This window comes from Podospora pseudocomata, chromosome 5, assembly GCF_035222375.1.
Source record: "Podospora pseudocomata strain CBS 415.72m chromosome 5, whole genome shotgun sequence".
Classification (NCBI taxonomy): domain Eukaryota; kingdom Fungi; phylum Ascomycota; class Sordariomycetes; order Sordariales; family Podosporaceae; genus Podospora; species Podospora pseudocomata.
Genome location: NC_085889.1, coordinates 2,287,102 through 2,299,082, shown reverse-complemented (window position 1 = coordinate 2,299,082; position 11,981 = coordinate 2,287,102). Strand labels below are relative to the sequence as shown.

Below are 11,981 nucleotides of genomic sequence, written 5' to 3'. Positions count from 1 at the left end.
ATAAAATCCAGACCTTCTGGCAGATGCTAGACCGTATGTGGCAGGCGGTCAAGCGCACCGTTCACGGTTCAGACCATTCGGGCAGAAAGTCCCCACTGTCTGTGTCAAAACCAACTCCCGCTCAAGCGTCCGCCTGCGCCGTTCCTGCTTGTTGCTTGTAAGAGAGAGCCAACAAAACAACCTACCTCCGACACGCCGACCCTGACGCAATTCCCTTGATCCAGTACATACACTGCGCTGCGCAATCCATCGTGGCCTTGTTTGTATTGCGCTTTTGTTTGGAGCAGCAGCACACCTTCATCACAGACATACTACATACCAACCTCTCTCTTTTTACGATACCTACCCTGCTCTCCTCCCACAGAACCAAAGCCGGCAGCGCATACATTCAAACCAACACCATCATGTCAAAGAGAACAAGCGTCGCGGCCTCCGGCTCTGCCGCCTCCTCCAGCAACGATGCCACCGTCTCCAAGTCGCCAGCGCGTATGTTCATTCTCCCCCTCCCCCGCTATTTTCTGAGCTTTTCTGTCCCAAACCACCACCCAGTGAAACTAACGCCCCACCCACCAACAGTAAAAGACAACAAGCAAGACCTCCTCCTCTCGTCCGATGTAGGCCACTTCTCCCTCGTTCGCGCCCTCCACCTGGCCGACCTCATCACCGAGCTCAACGGCCTCTGCGGCATCCTCTCCGTCTTTTCCTCTCTGCGGTACTGCATCGCCACGGGCCACCTCGCCTCGGCGCTGAACACGGAAGCCCACTCGACGCTCTACTGGGCGCTGGGGTTCCTGCCTCTGGGGTTGTTCTTTGACTTTTTCGACGGTAAAGTTGCGCGGTGGAGGAAAAAGAGCAGCATGATGGGGCAGGAGCTGGATTCGCTTGCCGATCTTGTATGTCTTCCCCCCATCTCCCAGCAGCCCACCTTTCTCTTTTACTGACAAGCTTTGTGTCTTGCAAGATCTCGTTCGGCGTAGCCCCAGCCTCAGCCGCCTTCGCCATGGGCCTCCGCACACCAGTCGACCACCTCCTCCTCGGCTTCTTTGTCTTGTGCGGCCTGACGAGACTGGCCCGGTTCAACGTCACTGCCGCCGCCATCCCCAAGGATGCCACAGGAAAGGCAAAATACTTTGAGGGAACCCCCATCCCTACAACGTTGGCTACCGACGCGGTGATGGCGTATTGGATCTCCAAGGGCTGGATTCACGAGGCGTTGCCTCTGGGCACTTTGTTCACGGGCACCCTCCTAGAGTTTCACCCGGTGGCGCTCATGTTTGCTATTCATGGGTGTTTGATGTGCAGCAAGACGATTCATATCCCTAAGCCTTAGGTTTTGTATGGAAAAGGGTTTTTTTGGGGGACAAAATAGGAACTGGGATTATTAGTTGGGGAAAGAAAAATGATAAAAAAGGGGGTGGTTTTTGTTAAAAGATACCTGACGACACACGCAACACACACGGGACGCATGAGGCTATGCATGATTGCACACTCAACTTTTATGTAACAAACCTCTGAGTCCTCTTTTTCTTTTTTTTTCTCATGATGGAGGGAGAGAGATTGGGGAACAAAATGGGAAGGGGGAAAAGGGATGCCAATTCAACATGATGAAGTAGTACGATTAGTTTTTGTTTTTTTGCTTTTTGTTGCGGCTTTTTGCTTTTTGTTGCGGCTTTTGCGTTGTTTGGTTGGGTTATCTTGTAGAGTGCCTTGCTTTGGCTTTTGAATGATACCTTTTTTTTCTTTTTTGGACAGCTCTCTTTAGTCCGTTGTCGAGCCGACCAACTTCCAGGCAGTATTGCGAGCTACCCCTGAATTCTTAGTAAACATGCTTGGCTTGCATGACAACCAATATCTCAAGTTGGTTTGTTTGTCGAAAGGGTTTTTTTACCTCGTATTTCTGCTACAAACACCACACCACCACCACCACCACCACCAACACCAGTGCTCCCCCAAACCCCTGCTTTAAGCAATACCAAAAAACCACTAAAAGCTACAGATTCATGGTATACCGGCAGGCAAGAAACAGGTTCGATGGAATGACTTCTACTTTTTCTACCCTCATTTTTTCTATTCATTCATTCATCTAAGCGTTGACCTCCTCCTTCTTCGCCTCGGCCACATGAGGGAAGGGGTTGTACATGCCCCTGTCAGACTTGAGCTGCCTGAGCTTCTGGATGGCCTCGTCCAAGTCAAAAGGCACATCTCTCGCCTGAGTGGAGGTGTCGTCGCGATAGCGGATGTTGACCTTGCGGTTGCGCATCTCGTCGTCGCCGACCACGAAGACGAAGTTGTCTAAAAGACCATGTTAGTTTCTCTTCGAGAATAAATGCGCTTGGATTGTTGTAACTTACATTGGGCGAGCTGGCCGTTGCGAATCTTCTTCTGGAGGGTGTTGCCGGAGCTGTCGACATCTTGGAATCACACAGTTAGAATTGATGTCGAAAATAGGGGTGTGAAGGAACAACATACCGGCATAAAACTTCTCCTTCTTCAGCAGGGCAGCGACCTCCTTAGCGTAATCCAAGAAGCCCATGCCAACGGGGATAACGATAACCTGGCGAGGCGACATCCAGAATGGCCACTTGCCGGCAAAGTGCTCAGCCAAAATGGCAGTGAAGCGCTCGATACTGCCAGCCATGGCACGGTGGATCATGACAGGGCGGGCACAGCCAGGAGAAAGAGCCTTCTTGATGAGAAGAGGCTTCTTCTTCTCCTTGCCGTCCTTGTCCTTCTCAGCCTCGGCCTCAGGAGCAGGAGGAGCAGGCTCCTCAACAGCAGCCTTGGTCTCACCCTTTTGCACAGCCTCGCCAGTCTGATACTCGAGTGAGAAGTTCTGGGGCTGCTGGAAGTCAAGCTGGATGGTGGCGCACTGCCACGGTCTGTTGAGGCAGTCCAGCACAGCGATATCAATCTTGGGGCCGTAGAAGGCGCCATCACCAGGGTTGAGCTCCCAAGAGACACCACCATCCTTGTCAGAGGCAGCAAACTCGTCAAGAGCCTCCTTAAGACGAGACTCGGCGCGGTCCCATGTCTCGATCTCACCAAGGAACTTTTCTGGGCGAGTAGAAAGCTTGAGCTTGAATGTGAGGCCGAGGATACCGTAGAACTTGCGCATGAAGTCGAAGAGATCGGCAACTTCCTCCTTGATCTGGTCCTCGCGGCAGAAGATGTGGGCATCATCCTGCTGGAATCTTCTCACTCTGGTGAGACCGCTGAGCGCACCGCTGGCTTCGTTACGGTGGAGGACACCGAAATCGGCAAGGCGGAGGGGAAGTTCCTTGTGACTGCGCTCTCTGTGACGGAACATCATGGCGTGGGCCGGGCAGTTCATGGGCTTGAGACCGAACTGCTCCTTGTCCACGTCAAGAAGGAACATGTCCTCCTTGTAATGCGCCAAGTGGCCAGATTGCTCCCAAAGAGACACGTTAAACATATTGGGAGTCATGACCTCGTCGTAGCCACGGGCCCAGTACTCCTCCTTGATGTAATCCATAATCGCATTGTGGATGCGCATACCGTGGGGCAGCCACATGGCCGAACCGGGCGAGCACTCCTCAAAATAGAACAACTCTTGCTGCTTGCCAATCAAGCGGTGGTCGCGCTTAGCGGCCTCCTCCAAAAACTTCTTATGGGCAGCCATTTGCTTCTTGTCGGGGAAAGATACACCGTAGATTCTCTGAAGGGAGTCGTTGTTCGCATCACCGAGGAAGTAAGAAGACGAGTTCTTCATGATGGCAAAAGCCTCGATTCTGCCAGTGTCGGGGACGTGGGGGCCTCTGCACAAATCGATCAAGGGGCCGTTCCTGTAAACTGTGGTCTTGGTGCCATCCTCAATCTTGTCCTTGATGATGTGCTGCTTGTACTTGTTGTAGGCAAACATCTTGAGCAGGTCCTCCTTGCTCATCTCGAGTCTCTGGAAAGGCTGCTTCTCCTTGACCACCTTGCTGACAATACTCTCAAGTGGCGCCCAGTCTGTGGACTGAACAGCGGCACCATCTGGCAGAGCCATTTCGTAGTAGAAACCATTGTCCACTGGGGGACCAATGCACAGCGAGCAACCGAACCTCCGCTCGCAGGCCTCGCCAAGAATATGTGCGCTGGAATGCCAGAAGACAAACTTGCCCTGGTCATCGTTGAAGTCCAGAAGCTCAAGCTTGCAGCTCTTCTCGAGGGGACGCTCGAGATCCCACAATGTCTCGCCATCGATTCTCGCAACAACAGTGCGCTTGAAGAGGCTGTTGGAGATGCCCTTGGCAATTCCGGCGGGGGTGGTCTCGTACGATTTGCCGACCTTGATGGTGCCATCTGGCATTGTGATTGTGATGTCCTCGCGAGGTCTACTGGCGATTTCCTCCTGCTGTTCCTTGTACAGGCGGTCGAACAGGTCGATACGCTCCTGGATGAAGGATGGAGGGGGATTCACCTCGAGGGGGCCGGCGCTGGCATCGGCGGCAGGGGCGGCCTTCTTCTCCTTCTTGGCCTTCTTCTTCTCATCGCCGCCGATTGTGGCCTTCTTGAGGGCTTCGGTGACCTTTTCGACCTTCTCCATGGTGACGATTCTCCGAGACTGTCGATGTGGACGGGGTGTGTTTGGTGTTGGCCTGTAGGTGGCTTTGGAAAGGGATTCGGTCGAGGGTGATGGTAGTGGCCTAAATGGGAATATTTTGCGTCCCCTGAAACCGAAATAAGGGAGCTGTCAGCCAATCCGTGAGTCACGGTCCGGGAGCAACTTCAGACGAGAACAAGGGACGGGGAAGCAGAACGGCGTGGTGGTGGGTGGTGGTGGAGGGGCTCCAGTAAATTTGACTGCTACCCCGCGGTCGATAGGGGATCCCGGCCAGGGATTGCCGGCTCCTTGTCTTGCAGCTGCGCAACAGACCTGAGGGGCCCAACAACGTTGAGGAATGAGGAGCTCGGGCCACCCAACCGCTGCGCTATCGAGAAATTAATTACCACTGATAAGCATTTCTACCTGAGGCCGGTCCGGCGATGACGCGCTTTGCGCCTGCGCAAGTCCCGAGAACTAGCAAAGTAAGGTTTGCCAATGGCAAATGACTTCAAACTCTTCCAGAGCATCCCCGTCTTTGAGACTCCCGTGTATGAGCGGCCGCCACTGGTATAAAGCGCTCCCAGGTTGAATCATCGCGCGCCGCTGCTCCCTCTCGAGCTCCCTCCAACCATCCGAACCACATGAGAGAATTCCGCCAGATCGCCCTCGAAACTACACTGCGATGGCTCAACTCTCCGACTTCCCGGATGAGATCATCCGTCACGTCCTTCACTTTGTGTCTGCTGAAGACAACCTCCGCAACTTCCAGCTAGCATCACGACGCCTACATAATATCGCGAACGAGCCCCTGCTGTGGCGAACTTATTGTCTGCGTTGTTTCCACTTTTGGGATGCGAGACACAACCTCGAGAAGAAGCTCAAAGCCAGAGCCTCTTCGGTTGGCTGGAAGGACTTGTGGCTGGAGAGGCGGAGAACAAACTTTCGGGTGGAACGATGGCTGGATGGTATCGTGAGGACCACCAGAGGTCAGGCCAGGAGGGTAGCAGCCATCTGTGAGCTTGGGCTAGATGTCAAGGACTACTTGCTGGATCAGCGCTACATTGACGACTCGGACGAGTATGTGTTGGCGAAGAAGTACTGGGCGCAAGCCACCTTGGACAGTCTTCATAGGGGACTAGCAGTGGAGGTATGGTTCAGTTACCAAGGGCGTCTCAACAGCAGGGAACATCTCGATGCTGCGCTGGGGGCTTTTGACATGTTTGTCTTGCACGACCAGGATCATGATCTTAACTACGTAAGTTGTTCCTATAGCTCTACTAGGCTTATAGCTAATAGCTTCCACAGATCGCCCGGACGCTTGATCAGTACGCCATCCAATACATCACGGAGCATCCACATTCCAAAAGGTTCAACACGAGAGACAAAGCCATTAACCTGATGCGCTGGCTTCGACTCAAGAATTACATTGGCGCCGAGTTCCCCATCAGCGAGTATCGCAATCTGCAGTACTGCCTTATTGGACACGTCCTATCCGAAAGGGAGCACGCGTCGCTCCCCCTGGTTGCGGCTGCCATCTTCGTTTGCGTGGCCCAACGGTTGGGGATAAATGCCGCCTGTCTCAACTTCCCAGGTCATGCCTATGTCAGCGTCGAGCCGCCCGCCGGCGAAGACCTGGACGGCGAGCTTGTGTGGAGCAACAAGCGACCGACAGCTTTGCACCGCATGTACATCGATCCCTTCACCTCAGATCACGAGGTGCCCATCGAATACCTTCGCGCCAAGTTAGTCGAACATGGCTGGGAAAGCGACGACGACTCTGCCAGTTTCCAGCCGTCGCCCGTGCCCATCATCGTCCAGCGAATGGCAAAAAACCTCAAGGCCTCATGGGCTGAGGTGTACACGCTTCCCGAAAACGACCCCAAGATCATCTCTACCGGCCGCCTCCGTACCGGTGTTCCTCTTCGCAACCTCAATACAGCCAAATACGCCGCCATGTGGGCTGACCTCATGACCAAGGATCCAGCCACCTTTCGGTGGAGTGACTCCCTGTCCAGGCTCCTGGCAGAATGTTCACAACACTGGTCAGAAGATTTATGGATTCTCGAGAAGTATCTCTCGCCCGTGTACGAAGCGTACGACTCGTTCCTCAAACGCCAGCCTATGGCCATGGATGACCGCGTCGGGTGGCAGCACGTTCCGGATATCATCCGAATGATGAACAATCTCGACAACCGGGGGTCAACAGCGTGTCATAGAAGGTACACAGAGGACATTCAGCGGTCGGTGCACTACAAGATTGGACAGGTTTTTAGGCACAAGAGGTACGGGTATGTGGGCGTTATCAACGGGTGGAGAAGCAAGAATGTGATGCTGCCGGATCCGCATACGGTCTCGCATGAGGATGCAAGGGTGGAAGGTGGAAGATTTGATATGTATTCTGAGATGGGGTATGGCCGGCGGCCGACTGACAAGATTTTTTATACTTGCGTGTAAGTTGCCCCCCGCGCAACGCCATGCTCCCGATTTTTTTTGAGAGTGTGTGACTGATTTGTTGTAGGAGACCGGCGTATTGTCGCCTCAGAATTGCGCAGGAGAATGTGGAGATTATCATGGATCCGGCTGAAATTCCAGAGGAGCTTTTTATCGCGGCGGGTAGGTTCTTTAAAAGGTTTGATCGGGAGAGTTGTCGGTTTGTTTCCAACATTAAGGAGTACTACCCTGATGATTGAGGTCTGATTTGTGTTTGTTTTTTGCTTTCTTTCTTTTTAATATGTTGGGAAGGGCTCGGTAGACTGAGCAGGAATGGTTTTTTTGTTTGGGGGGAAGGGTTGGAAAAGGAAAAGGGTGGTGTATAAGAACAATTACACCCAGGGAAACGGGACCTGGTTAGGAAAGGACACGGGGGGTAGGAAGGGTATAGGATTGGGAAAAAGCCACTCCGCTTCGTCATTTGTTCTGTTTTATTCTTTTTGATATCCTGTATTATTTTACGCGGAGATTGCTGTGGCATCGGGCATTGGCAGGTAGTTGTATATCCTTTTCTGGTATCAGCGTTTGAGATAGAAAGTTTAATTTGGTGGGAAACCACACTGGATGTGCGAGTGAGGTGCAAGTCAAGATGCATGTCAAGGTGAATGTCGTGACGTACAACACTTTGGAGAGTAGTAGCTTGGTTGCCTCCCTCAAGTGTGTTTATTTCTTTTGGTCCAACTCATTGTAAAACCCCTCATAGCCATATCGCAACGTTACCCCTTTACCCTTGAGCACATCAGACATTCAAACACCACCACTCACAAAACCCCTTCGTCATCTGATTTCAGTATAGACAGAGGTGAACCAACCCCCTTGTTAAACCCCCATATATACCTAAAACAACCCAACTCCATTAAGCAATAGTCATTACTTCCTCCCCTTGCCCCTTCTTTCCCCAATCAAAATCATGTACGCCTGTATCATAGCCATATTCTTCATCCATCCAGCACTCCTGTATCCATGTATTCCCCCCATTCCCCAAACGAATTCCAACAGTCGTATATATGTATGTAAAGGGTATCAACTGTGAACAAGTGTACAAAAATCAAGAGAGTGTGTGATGCAACATAAAAATCTCCAAAAAGGTGGTATAAAACGGGGTATCTCTGGAAGCGACGTAAAGGAATTTCCGAAACCGAACTTCCTCCAACTTTTCTTTTCTTCCACACATGGTCATCGTCATTTTCCATCGTCGTGGTTGAGCCTTCTCCTTTATCTCCATGAGAAGATCAGCAGGCAGAGACCGTTTCACGCAAATGCCCTCCCAGTTAACCTACCCGCCGCCTCCCGTTTTTCCGCCCAACCCTTCAACGCCACCAGCAAAATCACCCACGCCATCATCAACGCAACGAAGCCCATGGTAACCGTGTACATGAACATCGGGTTGAGCTGATAGTGGATCATGCCGTCGACCGTGTCACTGGAACTAGCCATGAACATGAAACCGCCAGCGGTAAGACCAAAAGCCGTCAACAACTCCGTTGGTGGCCTTGAGGGGTAAATCGTCTTGGGCGGCTTGAGGTACATAACAACATAACTTAAGCCGCGGGAAAGCGACGCAGCAGTGATGAGATCGCCCCATTGCTTGTGGACCATGGTCGAGATCATGTTCTCTTGTGTATGTGAGCTCATCATCAGGCCCGTGAGAATGATCACAAGAGCCGGTATGGGGTTGAGAGAAAAGGCGTATGTCTCTGGCTCGCGGAGTTGGTCCCTGTCTATGTGATCCTCCTGGGCGGTTTCGACAACATGAAAGTTCAAGAGATTGCGAATGCGTATCGACTCGATGAGCATACCGCAGAGGCCGCCGCCAATGAACAAGACCGTAATAGAGACGTGTTCCAAATCTTGAGAGGACCACTCACCACCCCAATTGCCGAGATGCTCGAGGAAGACGTTAGTCGATCCATAAAAGAAGATGAGGGCACTTTCGACGAATTCGGCAGAAGGACACCATTTCTGGCCCGCCTTTTTCGGACAGACATTCCAAGCCTAAACATGGTTAGAATAGGGATAACAGACTTGAAAAAAGCAAGAGGTCTTACCCATCCAAGATCGCCAAAACTGCCAGCCCAACGAGCGAGCGTCCACCATCCCAACCAGACAAAAACACCCCCTTTGATCCAATGTGCCAGACCACTAAAGATCCCGTTGCCCTCCTATCATCATGGTTAGCATCTATTCTCTATCACCAGAAGACTTTCAAACTCACAAAGAATCGGGCGTAGGTGATAAGCCCTGTGCAGAGTGCAAGGAAGCTAAGGAGAAGAATCGTCCGATCAACAAAGTTATAGGCAAACATGAGGATTTTCCAGAAGCGATCCGAGATCTTGCCAGCCACCTTTGCCACCATCGAGAGAGCCTTGCCAGTCTTTTTCAACGATGGCACGTTGTGCTCGAGATCTTCGTCCTCAAAACCGTCATCATGTTGGTACTCTTTGTGAGCGAGATGTGAAGGGATAGTGGGAGAGGTTGGAGGTGACGAGATAGAGTGACTGCGGAGAGTTTCCGAGCCGAGCTCTGTGCTCTGTCCGCTGTCATGGGAAAACCGACGGTAGGGACCAGGAAATCCTGATTCGTGGGCTTGAATGGCCTCAGTCGACACGGGGATGAAACCCTGGCGTTCTCCCACGTTGCCCAACTCTCCCCTCTTTATCATGCCGGCCACGCGTGCCAAAAGTCCAATGGCCACCTGGGATACGGCAGCGATGGTGACGATCCATCCGATCTTGTGGTGGGCATTATTTGGGTAGAGATCCGGCGTGCTGGCGTTGTAGACGATGCCCAACAGCATGCCACCCGTGTTTAAAGCGAGGAAGCTGAACTGCGCATAGACGGTGTATCTTGAGCGAGCAAGGGATAGCATAACAGCTGCGGGCAGTACAAACATCCAACCCAGAACCATCAAGACAATATGTCCGTAGATAGCCGCTTTGTGGTCCGGATGGGCGAAATATGTCGGTGGGTATTGATCCTCTGGGAGAGGCTTGTCGGCTTCTGTCACCTCCATGCCGCCATGCCCCCCATGTGCGAGGGCTCCTCGGGCGAGGCTGAGGATTACCCAGCCCGTAAGGGCTGGCATGAGGATATCAGGTGATCTCAAAGGTGCCATCATCTGGACTCTCCTAGCTTATACATAACACGCTGTTTTCGAGGCCCCCAGGAGGTTATGCTGGCTAATGGATGCTGGTCAATGGTGTGTGGTCGTTGAATATGATATCGTGTAGGCGGATGTTGTTGTGATAGCGAATACTGATTCAAGGGCTGAAGATGGGATAAAAGTGCCGTTATCGTCATAAAAATGGAATCAAATTCGACCCAATGAATCCAGACCCAAGGTATCGGATCAGATGAAGGACAAAGACTGGTGTGGTTTGATCTGGGGAACAGACCGTTCCGCAACTAGAGGGTGTGGGCAGGTTGTGGCCTGAGAGACCTTATAAAGGAAGCTCCAAACATTGCAAGCTTCATACAGAGGTAGAAAGGACCCATCATAACTCTTTCCCTGATCCGGTATACAAGGACATGGTGATTTGTAATTCCAACCTCTTTCTTGGGGCCAAGATGGGCAAGTGTTCTCCTCGATTCTACTCGTGCTCGGTCTTTGCAGCGAAGCGGCTTCCATATGTCACTTCCACGGCTTGTACTCATCAACTCCGGTACATCCGAGCCTTCTCGTGCCTTTCTAGGGCTGGACGTCGTGGAAGGTTGTCGATGAAGGGTCCACAGTGACGCTGCACTGTGTGGGGAGTCATCTTCATCAGACGCCCCCGACCATGTCACCGCATCATGAACACTATCCAATCAGGTGGCAGGCCCTCGTGCGATTCTTTGAGTCAGCCTTGGGGGAAGGGAGATGGTGTTAGTCTTGGGTGTCACAGCTGTGGCATGTGGTCGGTTCTGATACCTAACTTGGTGGCTTTTCACTTGGCTACAGATACGAAAGAGCGCGAATATTTCTTTTCATTCGTCCAGGGTTTGATGACGGTACAATATGTTGCCGATATCTCCCTAGCTCGTTGGTCGTGAGACCGGAGTTAATACTCAGCTTACAAGGCTGATGAATCAGTTTTCAAGCGGGGTCTTAACCGTTGGCACTTGGCGGTTCACCTCACCCAACCCACAGCTTACACCACAGTGTAATTCTTTCACCAGACAGATATCATATAAGTTGCGCAACTTCTTTTCGTCCAGCGGAAAGTTATATGAGGCTGTATTCAATGAAAAGTTTACAGGCCACAGGTATTACCAAAGGCCATATAGGGACAAACCGGGACGCTCTTCACCCTCCATGAAGCCCTTGAACCCCTCCATCGCCAGCCATCGGCTTTACTCCACATTTGTCCATCCAGGATCTGCCCCACATGATGAGAAACAGAAACTGACAACGCCAACTCCCGCTCACGTTTTTTTTGCGCCCGATACCACCCTCGGGGCCGCTCTACCGAGTCTCGGCGCATAAAAGCCGTGACGGCCTCATCCAGATCGACGATCTGCTCAAGGAGACCACGATATCAGTTCGCGGGCTCGGACTCGAGACAAGAGCCCGACCAACTGTCCCTCCCTGGTGGCTGGCCTTTTGATACGCAAACAGAACAGAGGCTATCCCCCAGAAAGTTGCCCCTTTTCATGGGATGGGAAATGCAAGATCAGATCAGCAAAGAGAACTATCATATCGAGCTATCAATTCAGCTCATTTCTACCCAACGACATGATTGGAAATCCGTCAAAACTCTGTGGTGGTGCTGTCTCGATCTTTTGCAGAATGCAGGGTTCCGGATGACTCGACGGGGAATATCCCGGCAGCGTCTTTCACTTCTTTTTGCGCTATCCGTCATCGTCGACCTCGACTGCTATAAACTCCGATTCGTCCACCAAAAAAATCATTCACACCGTTCCCGGCGTCGGCAGCCAGAGATACCGACAGAAAGATTTGTGC

General features: G+C 52.0%; 5 protein-coding genes across 5 annotated transcripts; 2 read left to right on the top strand and 3 right to left on the bottom strand.

Moving 5' to 3' along the window:
* Nucleotides 1–71: 71 nt before the first annotated feature.
* On the top strand, nucleotides 72–1,451 carry CHO1 (CDP-diacylglycerol-serine O-phosphatidyltransferase). The gene is made up of 3 exons (XM_062891029.1): nucleotides 72–486; nucleotides 577–893; nucleotides 962–1,451. Exons 1-3 carry the CDS (start codon nucleotides 405–407, stop codon nucleotides 1,328–1,330), a joined length of 768 nt encoding a protein of 255 aa, XP_062742185.1. The 5' UTR covers nucleotides 72–404; the 3' UTR covers nucleotides 1,331–1,451.
* A 202-nt stretch (nucleotides 1,452–1,653) lies between these two features.
* On the bottom strand, nucleotides 1,654–2,062 carry QC762_0081230 (uncharacterized protein; the record flags this gene model as incomplete). Its single annotated transcript, XM_062883909.1, is given in 3 exon segments — nucleotides 1,654–1,802; nucleotides 1,889–1,983; nucleotides 1,995–2,062. 3 exon segments carry the CDS (start codon nucleotides 2,060–2,062, stop codon nucleotides 1,759–1,761), a joined length of 207 nt encoding a protein of 68 aa, XP_062742184.1. The 3' UTR covers nucleotides 1,654–1,758.
* Nucleotides 2,063–2,083: 21 nt separating this feature from the next.
* THS1 (threonyl-tRNA synthetase) lies at nucleotides 2,084–4,951 on the bottom strand (the record flags this gene model as incomplete). Its single annotated transcript, XM_062883908.1, has 3 exons — nucleotides 2,470–4,951; nucleotides 2,352–2,411; nucleotides 2,084–2,292 (listed from the first exon to the last, which is right to left on the bottom strand). The coding sequence occupies exons 1-3, from the start codon at nucleotides 4,547–4,549 to the stop codon at nucleotides 2,084–2,086; spliced, it is 2,349 nt and encodes a 782-aa protein (XP_062742183.1). The 5' UTR covers nucleotides 4,550–4,951.
* On the top strand, nucleotides 4,850–7,592 carry QC762_506060 (uncharacterized protein). The gene is made up of 3 exons (XM_062891028.1): nucleotides 4,850–5,804; nucleotides 5,855–6,999; nucleotides 7,068–7,592. The coding sequence occupies exons 1-3, from the start codon at nucleotides 5,232–5,234 to the stop codon at nucleotides 7,237–7,239; spliced, it is 1,890 nt and encodes a 629-aa protein (XP_062742182.1). The 5' UTR covers nucleotides 4,850–5,231; the 3' UTR covers nucleotides 7,240–7,592.
* Nucleotides 7,593–7,653: 61 nt separating this feature from the next.
* On the bottom strand, nucleotides 7,654–10,997 carry QC762_506050 (uncharacterized protein). Its single transcript, XM_062891027.1, has 4 exons — nucleotides 10,950–10,997; nucleotides 9,255–10,883; nucleotides 9,088–9,201; nucleotides 7,654–9,034 (listed from the first exon to the last, which is right to left on the bottom strand). Exons 2-4 carry the CDS (start codon nucleotides 10,155–10,157, stop codon nucleotides 8,291–8,293), a joined length of 1,761 nt encoding a protein of 586 aa, XP_062742181.1. The 5' UTR covers nucleotides 10,158–10,883; nucleotides 10,950–10,997; the 3' UTR covers nucleotides 7,654–8,290.
* Between the last annotated feature and the right edge of the window lie 984 nt (nucleotides 10,998–11,981).

Coding starts and splice junctions, on each gene's coding strand:
- CHO1 (XM_062891029.1), top strand. CDS start 405: ATGTCAAAGAGAACAAGCGTCGCGGCCTCCGGCTCTGCCGCCTCCTCC. Junction 487..576: donor CGTCTCCAAGTCGCCAGCGC/GTATGTTCATTC, acceptor ACCCACCAACAG/TAAAAGACAACAAGCAAGAC. Junction 894..961: donor TGGATTCGCTTGCCGATCTT/GTATGTCTTCCC, acceptor GTGTCTTGCAAG/ATCTCGTTCGGCGTAGCCCC.
- QC762_506060 (XM_062891028.1), top strand. CDS start 5,232: ATGGCTCAACTCTCCGACTTCCCGGATGAGATCATCCGTCACGTCCTT. Junction 5,805..5,854: donor AGGATCATGATCTTAACTAC/GTAAGTTGTTCC, acceptor TAGCTTCCACAG/ATCGCCCGGACGCTTGATCA. Junction 7,000..7,067: donor AAGATTTTTTATACTTGCGT/GTAAGTTGCCCC, acceptor GATTTGTTGTAG/GAGACCGGCGTATTGTCGCC.
- QC762_506050 (XM_062891027.1), bottom strand. CDS start 10,157: ATGATGGCACCTTTGAGATCACCTGATATCCTCATGCCAGCCCTTACG. Junction 9,202..9,254: donor TCACCTACGCCCGATTCTTT/GTGAGTTTGAAA, acceptor CCATGATGATAG/GAGGGCAACGGGATCTTTAG. Junction 9,035..9,087: donor GTTTTGGCGATCTTGGATGG/GTAAGACCTCTT, acceptor AACCATGTTTAG/GCTTGGAATGTCTGTCCGAA.